This window comes from Aulonocara stuartgranti (genome assembly GCF_965226115.1).
Source record: "Aulonocara stuartgranti genome assembly, chromosome: 20".
NCBI lineage: Eukaryota > Metazoa > Chordata > Actinopteri > Cichliformes > Cichlidae > Aulonocara > Aulonocara stuartgranti.
In genome coordinates this window covers 9,573,424-9,592,541 of record NC_138956.1, presented here as the reverse complement: position 1 = coordinate 9,592,541, position 19,118 = coordinate 9,573,424, and the positions used below count along the sequence as shown (strand labels likewise).

At 40.4% G+C, this 19,118-nt stretch overlaps 1 protein-coding gene across 4 annotated transcripts in view; it reads right to left on the bottom strand.

Moving 5' to 3' along the window:
• Nucleotides 1-19,118, bottom strand: part of nphp4 (nephronophthisis 4) — a 175,332-nt gene that overhangs the window by 44,056 nt on the left and 112,158 nt on the right. For all 4 annotated transcript variants that reach the window (XM_082518730.1, XM_082518729.1, XM_082518728.1 and 1 more), the window contains 3 exons: nt 18,735-18,892; nt 15,665-15,853; nt 11,509-11,696 (listed from right to left, as the gene is read on the bottom strand). In XM_082518730.1, coding sequence (XP_082374856.1) covers nt 11,509-11,696; nt 15,665-15,853; nt 18,735-18,892 — 535 coding nt within the window. The remainder of the gene's footprint in view (nt 1-11,508; nt 11,697-15,664; nt 15,854-18,734; nt 18,893-19,118) is intronic.

Sequence of the window (19,118 nt, the reverse complement as noted above, 5' to 3'; positions counted from 1 at the left end):
AGCTGTATTGAGGCAGGAGACATCATCCCACCCTAGATGAGATTGTGGCAGCTATATAATAATAATAATAAGCATGATTTTCAATTTTTCAGAAAACCTTTTGTAGGTAACTGCTCTAGCTTACTGTTTCTGCACCTACTGTATCAAAAGAAAATCATGTCAGTAGGAATGATTCACCCCTCACTGACTGAAATAGTTTGCAGCAACATCAACAGTAGGATGTCCAGACAGCTGTTAAAAACTCATAAAATCCGATTCTTTGGGGGCTTGACCCATTCTTGGGTGTCAAGGTCTAGATATCTTTGTCGATTACATGAACTTGCATGAACTTGGCGAAAAGCTTTTCTCTAAGCTTTTCACCAAGTTGACGGATCTAGGACTCAGCTCATCACTGTGTCAGTGGATCCTCAACTTCCTCACAGACAGACCCCAATCAGTGAGGGTGGGAAAACAAGTCTCCCCCTCCATCTCACTCAGCACTGGAGTGCCTCAGGGCTGTGTTTTAAGCCCCCTGCTGTACTCACTGTACACTTAGGACTGTGCAGCCACATCAGACACCACCTCCATTGTCAAGTTTGCTGACGACACTGCTGTTGTGGGCCTGATCTCCGACAACATCGAGACGGCCTACCTGGAGGAGATTAGGAACCTGGAGACCTGGTGCCAGGAGAATAACCTGCTCCTAAACATCAGCAAGACTAAGGAGCTGATTGTGGACTTCACTACAAAGCAGGCGAGGAATTACAAACCCCTCATCATCAGTGGCACACCAGTGGAGAGAGTGGACAGTTTCCGATACCTGGGTGTCCACATCACTCAGGACCTGTCATGGTCCTGCCACATCAACTCCCTGGTTAAGAAAGCCCGTCAGCGTCTCTTCTTCCTCAGAAGACTTAGAGACTTCCTTCTGCCACTGAAGGTGCTCAAGAACTTCCTGCACCATCGAGAGCGTCCTGACGGCAAACATCTGCACCTGGTTTGGGAACAGCACCAAGCAGGACAGACGAGATCTGCAAAGAGTGGTGCGCTCAGCCGAACGCATCATTCAATCAGAGCTCCCTGACCTGCTGTCCATCTACACCAAGCGGTGCAAGTCCAAAGCTAGGAAGATTATGATGGACCTCTCCCATCCCAACAATGGACTCTTCTCACTGTTGAGGTCTGGGAAGCGCTTCTGCTCCCTTAAGGCCAAAACAGAGAGAATGAGGAGGAGCTTCTTCCCCCAGGCTATTCGGGCCCTGAACCAGGTGTAGGACTGGACTCTCCCAAACACGTCACTATAAGACTGGACTCTCACACACGTCACCACACGCACCACCACACATTTCCTATAATCCTATAATTCCTATAATTTATAATCTTTATAATCTCTTCTGCTATTTGCACATTCTTTACTGTAAATTCCTAAGTTAAATTGTAAATTTTGTAGTAACCTGTAAATAGTAAATATTGTAAAACTTTTTTTTCTGTCATTTAATGGTCGGGCATTGTACAGCAACAAGCATTTCACCCCCATGTCATACTGTGTATGGTTGTGTGTGTGTGACAAATAAAATTTCAATTTGAATTTGAAATCTGACTTTTGTCAAGTCAGTCTGAGGAAAAAGTCACCAATCTGATTATGTTAGCCGTTCCTTCTAGCCAGATGGCTTTAAATATAGAGAAGAGTCATAATATCTGGAATCAGCTGCCAACCTTGTGGGCATTTCTAAACTGGTGCACTAGCCATCTACTGGGAGTCATTAGGTCTGATGACTGCACAGAATCAGAGTGAAATGCCCAGGGAGTATAAAGCTATTTCACAAAATCAGAAGCTCTCCAGGGTTCCCATAATTCAAGACGATAATGGTGCCTAACTGCCAAAAAAACCTCAAGAGTAATTTTATGAACAGTGGGATAAAGTCATGGCTTAATCAGCACATTCACAATCGTCACTTTCCAACCTTTAAAAGGACTAATCACTCAAACAAAAGGTTTTCCACTTTAGACAAAATACTGAACACACAGTAAGATAACAGACGCTGTTTTGAGAACTACAGCAAGCCCTTAAACATCACTAAATGTTGCATATTAAACAGCAGTTTAGACTACATGCAGGGACGCACGCATAAGAAATTATTTTTGATTAAATCGGTTTATGGTAAAAGCCAAGAACCAGTCTGAGAACGTAAACTGAATACTTTGTGTGATACACCCTGCTGAAAAGTGAATCTTCCTCTACGTCCAAATCATCCCTACACCGGTGTGTTAAAATGTGTGAGTATGGGGTCTGCGTGCCAACCTTATTCCCAGAATTCTCTTCCATGGAATCCATGGAAGTCTGTATCAAAGCCCCACGCTGTCTTTATTCCCATAAGTTGAATGTGCAGAGAATCAGTCGACTGGATAGAAGTGGAGTAATGAGGACCTTTGGTGACAGCCCCGCTGTGTCTAAGAGACCAGCATGCCCCTCTGAATCTTTCCACACATGAAATGAAGGGAAAACTTTTTTTCTTTGCACATTTTCTTTCTTTTTTCCTTATTTCTCTCTCTCTCTCTCTCTCTCACACACACACACACACACACACACACACACACACACACACACACACACACACACACACACACACACACACACACACACTTCTTTAGTGTCAGTATTCCCATGAAGCATGCATGCAGAAATAGCCTTTTCTGAGGCTAACAGACAGGGTTCTTAAAGGTCCAAAAAGACTGGTTTATTTAAGACAAATACCTGTAATTACATGTTGGCCTCCAAGATAGCTGGATCTAAGCTCAAAGAGGCAATTAAATCCAGTTCTTTTTGAATCAGCTACTTGGGTGATTTAGATTTTTACAATCTGATGACCTCCAAAATAAAAAAAACAGTGACCCACTTTATCTTTTAATATTTTTTTCCTTTCACAAGCTTTCATTCACATCAAGGGATCTAATTTACAAGAAATTCTCCTGGGTGTTGGAAACAAAGATATCATCTTATTAACATATGAAACTTTGTCCCTACGTAACAAAACAAAAAAACTAGCCTAAAACCCAATGTTAATTCAGCACCACTTCCTGCCATAAAGGACATCTACAGGAAGCGGTGTCTGAAAAGGGCTGGGAAAATCATCAAAGACCCCAGTCACCCATCACATGGACTCTTCACCCTCCTGCCCCTGTGGCGCTACAGGAGCCTCCGGACTAAGACCACCAGGTACCGGAACAGCTTCTTCCCCACAGCTGTCAGACTCCTGAACTCTGCCTCACATTAGACACATGGACTGGAGATACAACCACCTACACACACACACACACAATGGACAACTGTACCCTCATAAACACAATAATAACATGGACTGAACCACCACTCACAACCACTAGCACTTTATATAGCCTCTGTAGAAATTATTCACATATCTCACTTATCTTAACTGCACTACTGTATAATTCTGTGTAAATAATCATTCTGTACAATACGATAATTTTTAATTCTACAACTGTTTATAACTTGCATAGTTCACATTTCTGTATAGCTGTATATCTCATATTTCTGTATAGTTGTTTTATTTCATATTCTGTATAGTTTTTCATATTTATATCCTGTTCATAGCCTGTACATAGCTTGTATTCACTACAGCCTGTATATACTTATAGTTATAGCATATTCATAACATACCGTGTACATTATAACATACCATAATAGACCCATTTCTGTAATATACTTACATATCTATATTATTGCTAATATATATTTGTAATATATCTATATCATGGCTAAAGCACTTCTGGATGGATGCAACCAAGGCATTTCGTTGCCTTGTACCTGTAACATGTGCAATGACAATAAAGTTGAATTGGGGCAGCCAATAAAAGAAACTGGGCTTAATGGGAGCTAACAGTCAGTGAATGAACTGAGGCTGCACCAAGGAACAGTGTAATGTAAGTGAGGATTATACAGAAGAAAGTGTCCTGATGCATGCTCAATCTTTCAGGTAAGGAAATTCTGTTCATCTGGATGTCAGTGGGTTCAGTACATTTGCATAATTACTGAAACTAGCACCACTGTCAAACAATGGGCTATGAGGTCAGCTTCTTGATGATTAATATGCAAGTTGTCATGACCATTGGTCAACAAAGTGGGGAACCCATGACACACCTATGTTTCTGCCTGTAGTACTGACCCTTGTATGTGAAACAGTTCCAAGAGCAAACACAGTTGGTCAGTGCTGAGAGTTTCAGTTCAGTTTCAGTTTCAGTTTTACTTCTATAGCACATACGGAGGCCATCCTGATGTACGTTCTCAGAAATGCTTTTATGCACAGCACTGTGCTGTAGTCAAGCAATGCCACTTCCTCACATACACAGTGACAATGGAAGATCTGTGCTGAGAGTCAAGGAAGGTGTGAATGTGCGTCTTTTATATTTGCAGGTCAGTCAATGTGTGGGATATTTTGTATAGGTACGGCAGGCATTTCTGAAAGTTGTAACACAGAGGTTTGGCCTGACTTGGATCTGAGCAACTCTGAGTGAGCAAATGCAAATGTGCCAGGCCTCAAGGATAATGGGTGGTTTGCACAACAAAAGCTGGAGGAGAAACGAGCTGACGACCTGTGAAAATCTCAGCAGGGGTGCTTAACACCTCGGGACTTGCACCAGAAAATAAAAACCCAGTAATTCTAGGGGGTGTTGGGTTTAGGGAAGTTAAGCAAATTTGCGCAGGTTTAGTAAATCTAGTGTTAAAAGACCCAGGTACATCAAAGTGCTTCACAGATGAGCCGCATTTGCGGGTTTACAACAATAAAGTAGCAAAGAAAATACACCCCCTGTAAATAGGTTGAGGAAGATTACAGTGAATGTCTTACAGACTTCTGCTCAGATCTCTAAAAAGAGATTTCAAAATTAAAAAGAAAAACGAGTACCAAGTAGGACACGGGTGTCAAATTCACTTTCGCTAACGTAAGGGTCACACCAAGGGTCAGACATATAGCTTATTAACAGGATTTCATTTGATTGGGAAATTATGCATCTTGTAGCCTATTTGTGTATAGTTTGGTTTGTATAAAGCAGGAGTGTATAACATAAGGCGCAGGTGCCAGAACTGGCCCAGTGAAGACTCTGATCTGGCCCATGGAAAGGAAAATGTGGAGGACTTAAATTTGGTACTTTTAACTATATTTTTTATTACATTTTACAGCCTACTCCTTCCTACTCGACCCTCTCCAAAAAAACACACCACAGTATTTAAATTATAGAATTCTGTTATTTCACACATTTACTTCTTAAAATTAAGCCCAAAGAGTCATGCTGACAGATTTCCTTCATTTAATTTAGCAACATTTCTCAAACATACTGTTAAAATTGTGTTATTTTGTCTTATATAAAGATCGTGTCATTGATTAAATGTGTAGTTAAAATGTGTTACATTGACAGAAAGTTGAGTGTTACTGGTCCAGCCCACATAAGATGAAAGTGGTCCCACAATGTAAAATGAGTTTGATGTGCCTGGCATAGAGGATTAAGCCAGAAAACAAAAGTTTCTTAACCATGACAGCATTTTATCAAGAAAAAATATTGCATTCTGATTACAATTCAAACAAATTATAACAAATTGACTTAGAAGCCTGTATTTACAGTTGATGTAAAAGCTTAGAACAATGGCGAATATTTTATTTTAACAAGTCTCATATAGGCTGTTTTGCAGGCCTGAACATCAGAGCTCAGTAACTGTCTCATTAAAAACATAAGGCAAGGAAAACAGCTTTTACCGTACAGCCGAGCTTCTGCCATGAAGCTGGCTGCTGATACAAAACCGATACCGTTGCATCTCCATCACTTTGAGTTTGGCCTTGAAGGAACACACAGTTGCACAGCTTTTTTTTTTTGTTCAGGGACTTTCCAAAGCCTTTGTTCCTTGTCCATGACTCCATACCTTTACTGGTATGTGGATTCAGACAACAAATTAAGTTCTTTGAAAACAGAAATTGCCTCTTTACACTCGGTGAAGGCATAGTTTATTCAGTCTCCTACCACAGCTGAAATGGTCTGCCTTAAGAACTAACTTTCCTGTTTGTTGCATCCAGTTTTAGCACGTGTGTGAGGTGCACACTGCTTTGCAGATGACTTCTACAACCGAGTAGGTCAAATTGAAATTTATTTAAGAACCTAAAGCGATATGCAGGCTGGATTAACATTTGTGAAGGGCCAACTTTTTCCTGTGGGCCATGACTTGGACACACTGTAGATTATAGAAAAATCTCCAATTCACGTAACTTACATGACAGTTACAACTTTAGATTTTTACTAAGAGGGCATCACAGGCTTGTCTGTATACAAAAGAAACAGGCGAAGAGAGAGGGAAGAGAAAGACCACGGCACTCGTGATATAGTCTTTTCAGAACTCTTTCTCCTTTAACCTACACCTCCTCCTCCTTCACCAATCCCTCCTCCCTCCATCTCCCCAACCACCCGCCAACTCTTTCCACTTGGACCATTAATTCTCTCAGCATGCTCTAGGGTTGTGTGCTGTGGACGTGTGGCAATGAGAGCACAGAAGGAGAGCGAGAGAAGGAGACAGAATGTGCTGTGTGTTTGTGCTCACAAGTGGGGAGGAACTGACAAATCTGGCCCAAGGGTTGCACGGGGTCGCGTGTATGTGCGGCTCGACCTGCAGACAAGGGGCAGCACCCAACATACCTCCCCCTAACCTGGACGGGCGGGCACTTGGTATGTTTACAGCAGGTTGGGCAGCCTGAACACCCAGGGAGGGATCAACAATTCACAAAAACACTGTGAGGGCTGCAGGCAAAGAAAACAAAGAGAAAGCACAGAGTGTACTGATAGATGTGGAAAGGACTGATGAGAACCGTAGATCAACAATTACCAATATGTCTGCCTTTTTGTTAGAAAGAAAGAAAGAAAGAAAGAAAGAAAGAAAGAAAGAAAGAAAGAAAGAAAGAAAGAAAGAAAGAAAGAAAGAAAGAAAGAAAGAAAGAAAGAAAGAACGAACGAACGAACGAACGAATGAAAGAAAAGATCACACCGGCCACTAAGGGCTTCTTATTGCAATGTCTGGATTATTATGTACTTGATTAATAATCCACACCATTTTTAGATCAATACATTTGTATGGAAAGCAGCCCACACGCTGAGATAACAGTCATTTTCAGCAAATGTCTAACTATATATTAATGCAAATGTGACACAGTGGACAAGGAACTCTGACTCTTGTCTGTTGGGAGTCAGTGTGGGTGTAAAGTGATGATGTTTCACAGCCCCAAGTCGGCAGAGAACAGAAACATGCAACAGAATAATGGACTTTTCTAAAGGTTTCTCTCTAGAACGAACTAAACCCCTCCATCACTTTTGATATGCACATTCAAACCGTGTAACGCTGTATCTGATGAGAAAACGATGTGTTGTTTAGAAGGGCTTCAACACATAAACACAATACATAAACATGTATTTATGTATTGTGTTTATTCTATTGGTGCTGTGTTGGTGTTTTTTTTTTTTTTTTTGGTTTAATCTTAATGAGCAATACATGTGCAAAAGAGAAGGAAAAAAGGAGAAAAAACCTCAGACACGTCAATCAAACGCACTCCCGAGAAGAGTTCTAATCAGGAAGCAAATAAAAACAGCAGTGTGGGTGGACTCTGGCTGTGTGGGGATCTGGGATTATCCCTGGTAGATATTTGCTAAGAAAAAAATAAAAAATAACACACTTCACATATTGATTTGTTGCTGCTACTATCTGTTCAGATTCTCCACCGCTGTGTCCCACTGCTGACTTTAATATTGTCTCTTTTTGAAGCCTCAAATTACTAATTAACACAAAGACAGATGATTGCAATTTCATTTGCTCTTTGTACTTTAATTTGTAACAGCTACACGTTAACCATTTCAATTACTTGCAAATTGAAAAAAAAGGGAAAAAAAACAATAAATAAGAGAAATCAGCCGTTGAGGCAGAACACTGTAGTTTCTGCTTCAGTTATCTTCCATAAGGTAAACATCAAGACACCCAACTGTGCCTCATTTCCCTCTCAGTCTTTGAGTGTTCAGTTGCACCACAATCACTTGGTCTGTATATCATAAAATGCCTGGAAGACACATAGATTTCTCTGTGCACTGACTCTCTACACAAAGAAATCTGGGTGTGTGGTTTTGAATTTTGCTCCCAGGCTTCGTATTCATCATTTCCCATGTAGAAAGCTGATCACATGGCAGAAAGATAAGCCCAATACCAAAATGGATTCTAAAACACAATCACATGAGGTATGTATCATATTGTTACAGCCACACTGGTTTAAGTGGTTTACAGCAGCAGTCCCCAACCCCCGGGCCTCGGACTGGTACCGGTCCGTGAGTCGTTTGGTACCGGGCCGCGAGAGTTGAGGCTCAGGTGTGAAATGTATGGTTTTCAGGGTTTTTAGCGGTTTTCAGCGTTATTTTGTTATCGTTTTTATCTTTAACTCGGTCTTCCTGGGTCTTTTCACGTGTGAATGAATAAATCTTCTTTTTTTCGGTACTGGTACTAGTTTTATTTTGTTGTACTTTTCCGCAACACCTTAAAGGCCGGTCCGTGAAAATATTGTCGGGCATAAACCGGTCCGTGGCGCAAAAAAGGTTGGGGACCGCTGGTTTACAGCATGTGAAGATTTACACTCAACCTGATCAGGTGTCCTCTTCAAGCTAATTTTACAGCAGGATTGGAAGAAACTTTGCGAGACCTAATGATTTCATTAAGCGACTGCTTAAGCAGGGTTTAGGAATTCATTCGGCTCTTGGGAAACTTCCACCCAGTAGGACACAGAATCACAAAGCTGAATAACCATAGCAGCTTTGAAGCTCAAAGTCAGTTTCCATATTCTCTCTAAAACTCCCATCTCTGACTCTTACCGTTTCTTGCACACACACACGCACATAGGAAGCTCAAACCAGAGAGCAGATACCAAATCACTGATCTCGTACAATACTTGGATCGTTCACATCTTTATAAATCACTTAAAGAGTGCTTTCAAGATTTTACATTTGGACTAATTTGTGCAGTATAGCTAGAAATTAAAAACATTATTGAAAAACAGTGATTAAACTGTCTTCTTTAATCTGTAGTAGTAAAATATATATAGCACTCCCTCTGTCACTGAACTGCAATAGCAATAGTAATTTCTATCCAATGATGCAATGCAGTAAACTAAGCAAATGCAACTTTAAATGTAAATAATAACGTTTTACAACTTGTAACAGGTCAAAGAAAAGTCCATACCATAAAACACATGACGCAGACACTCCCCCAGAGAAACTATCCATCTGTTCTCTGCCAGGCTCTCTCTTTGCCATAGTGAAAGAGAAACTGACAACCATCAGGATAAAAGCAAGAAAACATTCTGTGTGTGTCTGTATGTATGCAATGACTTTTTCTGATCACAATCGAATCCTGCCAACATGTTGATATTCAGGTATGGACACGTTAAAGAGATACATTTTGACAGCAGGGCAAAAAACCCATCAACTTTTCAAAGTAAGTGTCAGAGAGCGTTAAAGTACAATGTGTGAACTGTAGCGCTTTGCAATCATGCTGAATAGAGTGCAGAGGACATCATAAAACAAACAAACAAAACATGACCGTGAATTTTATATTTGACACGGCCACACTGAACAGCCACCAAAGCAGTGAACGACTGAAGCAAGAAATAGATATTTCCTCAGGAAATGAAGGTTCAAAGAATGAGAATAAAATAGGAACTTTTTTTCAATTGACTCAATCATGCTTTACAGAAGAGTTTCAATAATAATAGAGCTACTGAAATACACTGAATTAAGTTGAAACAATCTTATGCAACAAGATGTCACTGACCCACTGTATCAATGCTTTTGAAGGAGAAAGTGTAGTTACGCTGCTGAAGGTCTGCAACTATTCATTACTGCAGTAAACTGAGATTCCTTACAAAAGCTCAAGCTTTAAATGTTACAGTATCACCTAGACTGGAGAAAATTACTACAGAATTATTACTGTGGCAGTACAAAACAAGCCGGAAATATAAGACTGACACAGTAAAACAAATTTATGGAGATTGTGTCTCCCAGCAGATAGAAAGCAACATTCCACTCTCATTTTAACTTTACCACCAACTATCCTGTGAAGCTCCTGTGAAAACTATGTCTTACACCTTAGTCATTAGATTCATTTTTAGGAATAAAACAGTACTAACTATATCCTTTGGCAGTAAAATGAGCAGCATATCAAATGTTTCTTAAAAAAAAAAGATTGCTTTAAATCAGTTGGATCATAAGATGCACGGGATGAAATCAAGTGGAATGAATCCACAAAGAGGAAAGAAAAATACCCTCTCGTTAGGTTCACTTGATGGCAGCAGTAACAAAGCAGACTAAGTAAGGCTATAGAAACAAAACTCCAGGGTTTAGTAAATCAAGTTTTCCTTTCAGATTCACCTCCCTCGCACTCTCTGTTTAGCTTATATTACTTTTGATACACAAATTCTCTTGTAGTGACATTAAATATGTTCAAAATTCCATTAATATTGAACAGAATCACCAATTTAACCCAATACAAAAAAAATATCCGGTTCATTTGGGTCATTGTGTGCTCAGCTTGCGTTAGTCTTTTAGCTAATGATACCCTAAGTTATAATCTGCTATTTGAGCTAGCCAACTGAAATTACATCATCACAGAAAGGGAAAACTTTTAATTGTACATAAACAGTTTTTGTGGTTCTGCAAGTAAAGCATGCAGGCACATGAGGCAGATTTTGACATTTGTGGAAACAAGCTGTGAATGGACTAACCGCCGGTGGTGATAAGCTAAGCGTTTTGTTCTTCAAATAAGAAAGGAAAGCTTTAGTAGTTCAACAGCTGTCTGGAAATAGGTGAAAAGGCTCCCAGCAATACAATATCTGGAAGGATTTGTCTTGATGTAGCACGGCTTTGTGGAAGTGCATTCCGGATGCTATAGGCTGAGAGAGATGCAGAGACAGTCGGAGAAATATTGACAGAGTTAGACTGAAGTGTGTGTCTGGGGAATAGAGAATACGGGTGGGCGTAGGAATGGGGTGGGGGGGTGTTGTTTGTGCGCTCAATATCATGCTCTGTCAGAAGCTGTAATATCTCTTCCATTTCATTAGTTGCTACATGAATAGACCTGACATCAATCAGCGCCCGCTTGGCTGATTGAAAGAGAAGTGCCTCAGCATCAGAGAACATCATGGAGCATCATGGAATGAGCTTGCAGTTTGTAGGAAGTGATTGTACAATGTTAACCTGGAGAGCAGTACAATGAATCTCAGCCTGGCATAAACTCTGAATCTGGAACAGATATACGCCTCGTACACTTTTTATAATCAACGGCAGAGTCTCACACACAAGTGTGGCGATTTTCTAAAGCATGCAATATGCAGTTATCTTCTGATAAATCTATCGCTTAGGGGACACAAAGGCAACACATAACCATTATATAATATTTTTAAAAAAATGGAATGAACAATATTTTTTTAAGCTGCGAATTCTTACCAGTGTTAACTGTGCCATCTTTGTTAATGGAGGCGAGGACACAGGGAAGTGGATTGCTAGCTTTGTGCTGAACCTTGTCACCAGTCAGCAACTTGAGCCGCTGTGATGTGACTGGTGGAAAGCGATAGAACTGGAAGGTGAAGTAGATGTTTTCAGGCCAATCGGGACCAACACCCGGTGCTGCTATTCTGTGAAAAGACAGCAGGAGATGATTGTTATTATGTAAAAATAATGATTACAATGATAATGACCGTATAAGAATACAGTGTAAATAAATTAGCATACAAAGAAATCGAAATCTGTTATATTTAGAAAATAATTTTTTTCCCCAGAATCTTTTCAAATGTTTAAAAAATGAATATTCTGCACATCTTATAGGAGTCGTTTAACTTTGTAGCTGCTTAAAAGTGAAAACTTCAAAACCAAAAAGAGGATAAGAGCTTAACTTTAAAGTTGCTAAGAAAACTGGACTGCTGACTAAGTGGGTACAAATTCACAATTCATTTTTAAAAAATGAAACGCAGCAAGAGAACGTGTTATGAGATCTGTGGACGAGAGAAAAGTGTATAAATATATATCTAGGTTATCTATTGCCACAAATAGAATACTTTTCTTGTGTTTGTTTACTGGGACTCCTGTTTAGAAAAAGTAATCTTTGGGGCTATGAGAACCTCCTCCTTGTGTGCTGTGTACTGCTTTTCACACAAACGCCACCCTCTGAGTGTGATTTCATGCACACATACGCATTTCTAATCCCACACTTGAAACTGCAGTTAGCCCACATAAAGTCCCTGTGAGCCTGCAAGCACCCGATTTCAGCGCCAAGCACATTTAAAACAGAGCTTCTTGCTTCCATATGATGAATAAATTATCAACCAGTCAATGAGTATTGAGGAAAAAGAAAAAGCATTTTAAAAACAAGCAGGGAGTGCTGTGAGGGCCCCCTCATGACCACAGACTGCCGAAGCCGTAGATTTCAAAGTGGAAACTAATAAGAGCGGCGTATGACCTCCCAGTCAATCACAAGCTCTGGTGTTCCACTGTTAAAGACGATGCCATGCTCCATCTTCAAAGAGGAGCCAGCATTAATATTCATTCAGTAAACAGACAAGATTGATAATTATGGCGCCCGGGTGAGAGGTGGAAATTACACTGCCTATTCACAGGCTCCCTGCCTGTCTAAATGGTACTGCTGCCGCTGGCGGAAGCCCAGTCTGCCATACCTGTTTGTCATAATTTTGAGGTAACTCAGCCTTACCTCACTCTACAACGACCAACAGAGATTCAAAATTTATGTTCCAGTTTGAGGCTTTAGTTTCCACTTCAGGCTGCCCTAAGATGGTGATGAAAAAGATCCAGAGGGACTGAACAGGCTTTCATAGCATCACAACATAAACACTTAAGTAAATTTATACACTCAGACATTTATATGTTTTCTTGTACTATCCAACTGATAATGTGATAGTGTTTCAGCTTGCACCCATGGTGTATAATTTGCAATAAAACAAGGGCTGACTATAACCTTCCTTCCCAATTGCTACCACAAAGAGTGATTTATCTGTCGGCTTTTACATTTAGGTCCACGAGTATTTGTAGTTTTGTCTCTGTACATGACCACAGAGGACTTTAGATAAAACAATCAAGACTTGATTTAAGTGCGGAGCTTCAGCTTTATTACCTTCATTTTTATACAGCTTCCCACTTTCAGAGGCCCAAAAGTATGTGAATAAACTAAAATCGTTTTAAATGCAAGGACATGCATTTACTGCAGTCACCTTCAGTTGCTACTGGTTTGTCAGTCTCTGTGTCTCTTTTGGATTCTCTGTTGGGTTGAGACCAGGTGACTATCTTGGCCACTGAAGAATGTCCAACTTTTGTCCCTTCAGAAACTCTTGAGTTGCTTTTACAGTATGATTTGGTCATTATCTGTACACGGTGTGTAGAGCTGCCCTATCAGTTTTACACCGTTTGACAGAATGTGAGCAGAGAGTATAGTCCTGTACACTTCACAATTCAACCTGGTACTTCTATCAGCATTCACATCATCAAACACTAGTGAACCAGTTCCACTGACAGCAATACATGGCCTTGTCAGAACATTGCCTCCACCATGTTTGACAGATGATGAGGTAGGCTTCAGATCATGAGTTGTTCCTTTCCTTCTCTATACGTTTCTCTTCCCATCATTCTGGTACAGCTAATTTGGCCTTCTTGGTCTTGTGTGTAACCAGTGGTTTGCATGTTGTTGTTAACACTCTGTATTTCCATTCGTGATGGTGTCTCTTGAGCTTGACAGTGATACACCTGCCTCCTCAAGAGTGTTGCTGGCTTGGGTAGATATTGTGAAAGGTTTTTCATAACAACTTCTGTCATCTTTCACTTTGACCATTTTCCATGGTCTTCTAGTCTTTTCACTGTTGCTGAGTTGGCCAATGCATTCCTCCCTTTACAAATGTACCAGACTTTTAATTTGGCCACTCCTGACATTACTGCTGTCTCTCTGATGCATTTTTGGTTTTTCAGCCTAATGATGCCTCCTAGACTTGTTTCAGTATCTCTTTGAACCTTTGAAAAGTGAAGTGCTACCAAATACAAGTTCAACTCTGGAAATCAGCACCTGATTTATTTGATAAAAACTCACAATGACATCTGTCATGGTTTTAGGTATATCAGGTACTGTGATGAAGGTTTAAGTATTAACCTCCTGCCTAAACAATTTTTTTTCCTCTAAATAAACTTGTATGTATTTTTTCATCATTTCTTAATTTACTCTGGAATATATTTCCCTTTATTTTTACTGTAGCAGCAATTTTCATAGAAAAGTTACTCTATAGAGACTTATTTTTTACAAAGCACACACTGTCATTACCATAAAAAAATCTGCAGACTTCGCCTCAGAGACATGTTTTTCTGAAATTTTAAATACTAATAAAGTTACTGATAAAATGAAATGAAGAAGAGGCGAAAAGTAGAAGATTGCAGCCCTATTAAATTTTTCAATACCTCTTTGGTAACAAGATTTCAAGTGCTTGTCGCTCTTTACCCTTTTTCCTGCCACTTCTTTCCTCCTCTTTGCCATCACAAAGAATCGTGTTACTTAATGATTTATCAAGGACACTTTAGACCCACACGCAGGCAGATTTCACATCGGATTTTCCAATATTGATCCAAAAAGGATCAAAAGGTGCCAGATTTTAAATAAAATCCTTCTTAATGTTTTTAAAAATGGTTGAGAGTTTCCAGGGACTATGTTACATGACTCCGCTGATTAGTGAACAATGTAAAATATAGTGTCGCACCATTGGTAGGATTTTGCTATCATTTGTTAAAACTGAGCAGACATGCAGCTGTGACAGGCAAAGACGGTGCACTTTCAGACAGTGTAATTAATTATAATCAAAAGCAGAGTCTTTTAATCTAGTCACACACAAAGCACTGATTATGCATCTCAAAACAGCAAGAGGTTAGAGAGTGTAAAGGTTGATGCATGGGTGGTCATGGCACCATGATGGTGAGTCCATGATGAACAAGACAAATGTAAGCAATGCCAACAGCACTGATGACAAGATAGAGAGACACAAAAATCGGTGTGTTTTGTACCTATCGTTCGGCAGTCGTCATTCCCCACCCCCCTCCCAACCCCGCTCCACTGTCAGCCCCTGTCAGAGTTGATGCCAGCTCCAGGGTTTTCGTGATGGGACACTGACAGGGGTACAATTCAGCCTGTGCTGACAGGAAATGTGCTTTTCTGCAACCATGAGTGTATGTGTGCATACTGTGTAGGGGTATGTGCTCGACATGTACGTAGAGGGTGGCAGGACCTTATGCCTGGTTTAAACGCATTGAAATCTTGAAAAATAGATAACCCCTTGAGGCGGGGAGGAGCCGCCCTTGGCCGTCAATCAGTCTCCAAATCTCTACACAGATAGTGGCTCAGTGTACAGAAAGATATTGGCAAGGTTGTCGAATCAATGGCTGCTCTGTTTCACTTAGAATACAACAAATCTGCCATTTCTGGAAGCAAAAAAGTAACTAATTTGCAATCTGTCATGGTGTTAAAGCCAAATCTTTAACAGCAACAAAGACAACAGCAATTAAGCTATGCTATACAGTAGTAACACCTCAACCACATGTGACACAGTACTGCAGGCCTCACCTAGTAAATGCCAGAAACTGGAACACCAGCAAGTTTCCCTGCAGGTCATTCTCTTCTCGATTGGGATCAAAGGGTAGGGGTTCTGTGGGATCCAGGACATCAGCCACCTGTCCACTAGAGTCCACGATGTCAGGGAAACCAGCCGAGAAGAGGTGGGCCAATGAGCTTCTGGAGCTGACTGAGCAGGAACTAGAGTTAAATTAGAGGAAAAATTCAGCACACATCAATCATTCGCCAAGCAGAAAAGACTTCAGCGAATGCGTTCTTGATGCTTTACGAGCAGCAGGAGGTAATGCGTTTAGTCCCCACTGCACTGGCTTCACTTGGGTGATTTGCGGTTGTAAATGAGGCGGAAAAAAAATGTCTGGATCTGTGGAGCGGAATACAATGCTGTTTTTATCATTTTTCGACCTAGCTTTGTTTGCCTTGGATCAGTTCCATCTCGACTCAAGATGTTTATCTTTTGGGCAATAACTTCAATTTAGTGACTTCATCCAATTAAACTGAACCTGAATTTCAATATCCGGCTGGACTTAAGAAAAATGTGGGGAAATGATGATTAGGCAGCATAAGGATGTCAGCAATATCTGTCAAGCAGCGGTACCACAACAATACTAACAGGGGAGCGAGAACGGGTGCCAAAGCACTCCCAAAGGATTTTCTTGCATAATTGGCAGTTATCTCTAATCATAGTGGCCACCTGTTTTCCCACAACTACGGTAACATTTATAACTTATACTCTCAGTGCTGACACCAAACATTCTGGGTCTGATAACACCGTGCACAGATGGCTGACTAAAGTGCCGGCATAGAAAAATGAACAATAATGTTTGGGCTTCTCATAACAGTAATGCTGCCTGTGTCCATGTTGAACCCACAGTGTCACATTTGTGAAAGAACGAAGCCCTGATCAAACTAATTAAGGTAACATCAGTGAAGAAGACAGTCGACTGGGCTTTTCCTCTGCAGCTGTGTCAATTTCATGCTTTCCTTCTCTCCCCCATCGCTCAGAGTTGTATCTTAATTTAGCCCCAGTTAATATTCAAGCCATCATTTTTATTTCAAAAGAGGCTCAATCAGATATGCACGGCAACTTCAATTAAACTTCTTTAGACTTCATTGTTCTTCTCAAAAGAACTGGGTCATTCCACACTGAAAACAGTCAAAAAGATGTTTTGGATCCGAGTGAAAAGGCAGAGATGTTTCAGCCCACTGAACTGAACAGCATCGTGTCTGGATCCAAATTCTGGGATCGGAAAACAGTTTCAGAGCCAGCTGCTTATTTACTGACTCTCTGTACTAGCACAATGCCTTGTTTCGGAGTTAGTGTGCCCATTATTTGCAGAATGCACTCTCTCATTCGGTTTCCTGTCTAAGACCTGGCTATATTTCCACTGACATTATGATCGTAAATTGCCTGCTGAGTTCATTGCATTCTGCTCAACTAAATCAAAGTCAAAACCTCTCCCTTACAGCTGGATTTAATAATGAATTTCACACTAACAAACAGTGCTGAAACCATTACCCAAAGTGGGATGTAAAAGCTGACAAAACATTTTTCTTTAAATTGGCTCTGACCTGAATTCTCCTACTTACTGGCAGAAGTGTTATCCTACCCAGTGCAAACATGTTGCCAATTAGTGAGCCAATCAATATCCCTCTGTAGATAGCAAGATAGCAAACTTTTGTGGTAATAAAGGACCGTACTAGAGTTCACGCAGGATACCAGGCTTCATAAAACAGTAGCATGTTGAAAGGATATTTGAAGTGCCTTTCTTTAGTAATGTTTCCTGTCAAACATGAGTCACCCTCCCATGCTGACATGGAGAGGTTAGCCAAATCAGAAGCTGTAGCGAGGTGGAAATCACTGAAAGTACAACTAGAAGAAAGGGAGAAAATTGTGTTTTTCAGTTAGCTGAAAACACGGTTGTTTGACAAATCAGGAATCCACTAAAAACATATTTTTACACACTAATCGTGGCCACCCGATTCCAGTTAGTTTTCAGCTAATGCATTTTTCAGTGCTGCAGTTCAAAGGCATCTATCATTGTTTAATGTTTTACAAATAAAAACTGGCCTTTATTGCAATTTGTGGTGCACAGCTGACGCCAACAACAAAGCCTCCATATCCTCCTTACAGAGGATCACAGATAGCTTTGGGTTGCAGAGTGGTCCCACATGCTGGATTAAAGACCGGTGTAAATGACTAACAATAACATGAGTAATGATGATTCAGATGCACAGTGGAGAGAGCATGAAAAAATATGCCACAATATTACATTTTTAAGAGAATATCCATCATGTTTTAGGAAGGCTATCCTAAAACATGATGGACACTCTTGGAGTAAAATAAAACATTAGCTGATAAAACACACACACAAAAAAGACACTGGTAATATTTTATGGCCATTTGGCATTTCATTTGTTTTAAGCGTGTTTTGATGTGTAAATTCAAATCCTTCTCCTCACACACAAGCTCTTAATGAACAAGTCTTACAGAGCTCACAGTACAGTAGTAGATCATCCAAATAGAGAAACTCTTAGGGTGCTAGCTTACATGTGTTTTCTAAAGTTGTCAAAAGTAAAATGGAAGCTAGAACCCTCAGCAATTAGGATCCTAGCAGTAGAAACCCTCTCTACATTGGTATTTCTCTCTCTCAACCTTCAGTATCATGATCTAAGTTCATACACTGATCTGATGTCAGTATTTCTTATTTCTCTGGGTTCTCTTACTCTCTCCACTGTCCCCCTTCCCCTAAGTGGTCATGATACATGGCTGCCTTTCCAATTGCGGTTTGTTTCACAGGTTTCCTCCAATAAAGGAGTTTTTTTTCTCCTCAGTGTTGCTAAGTTCTTGAGAATTAATCTTGTGTTTTCTCTCAATAACATTATGAGATCTTTACCTTAAAATGGCCTTGGGCAAACTGAACTGAACATTGCAGAGATTTGGGATCTTCAAACTTTTATAAAAGTTATTGTTGATGTCCAATAACTATTTTTTTAAAAAGAGTCTTTTCTTTCTGGGTCACATCATTGCTCGTGTCTGAGGCAGACAACAGACTGGGCTCACCTGGGCACATTCATCCCCAGAGTAATGACAGGGGCATGGACAGGGGTGAAGGGCAGCTCCTGAAGTTGGTCTCCCTCATCATGAAGTGAAGCTGAATCACCTCCTCTTTGCTGAAGGTCCATCTCCAGGTGGGCGAAGTTGCTGACAGCTGAGCAGGCCTGAAATAAAAATCATTAATAACAAAGCAAGGAATGATTAATGCATAATCCAATAAATGAGATTACCACTGGCTGCAGTACATGAGGATTTTACGTCAACGCTATTGTTTTTACCACGATAACTTACTCAGACGTATTATACAGAATGGCACACAGCCAGTTCCTTAACAACATTACACACACGTGTCAGTGAAGCCATGTGCAGCAACGTGAATTGACTGAACTG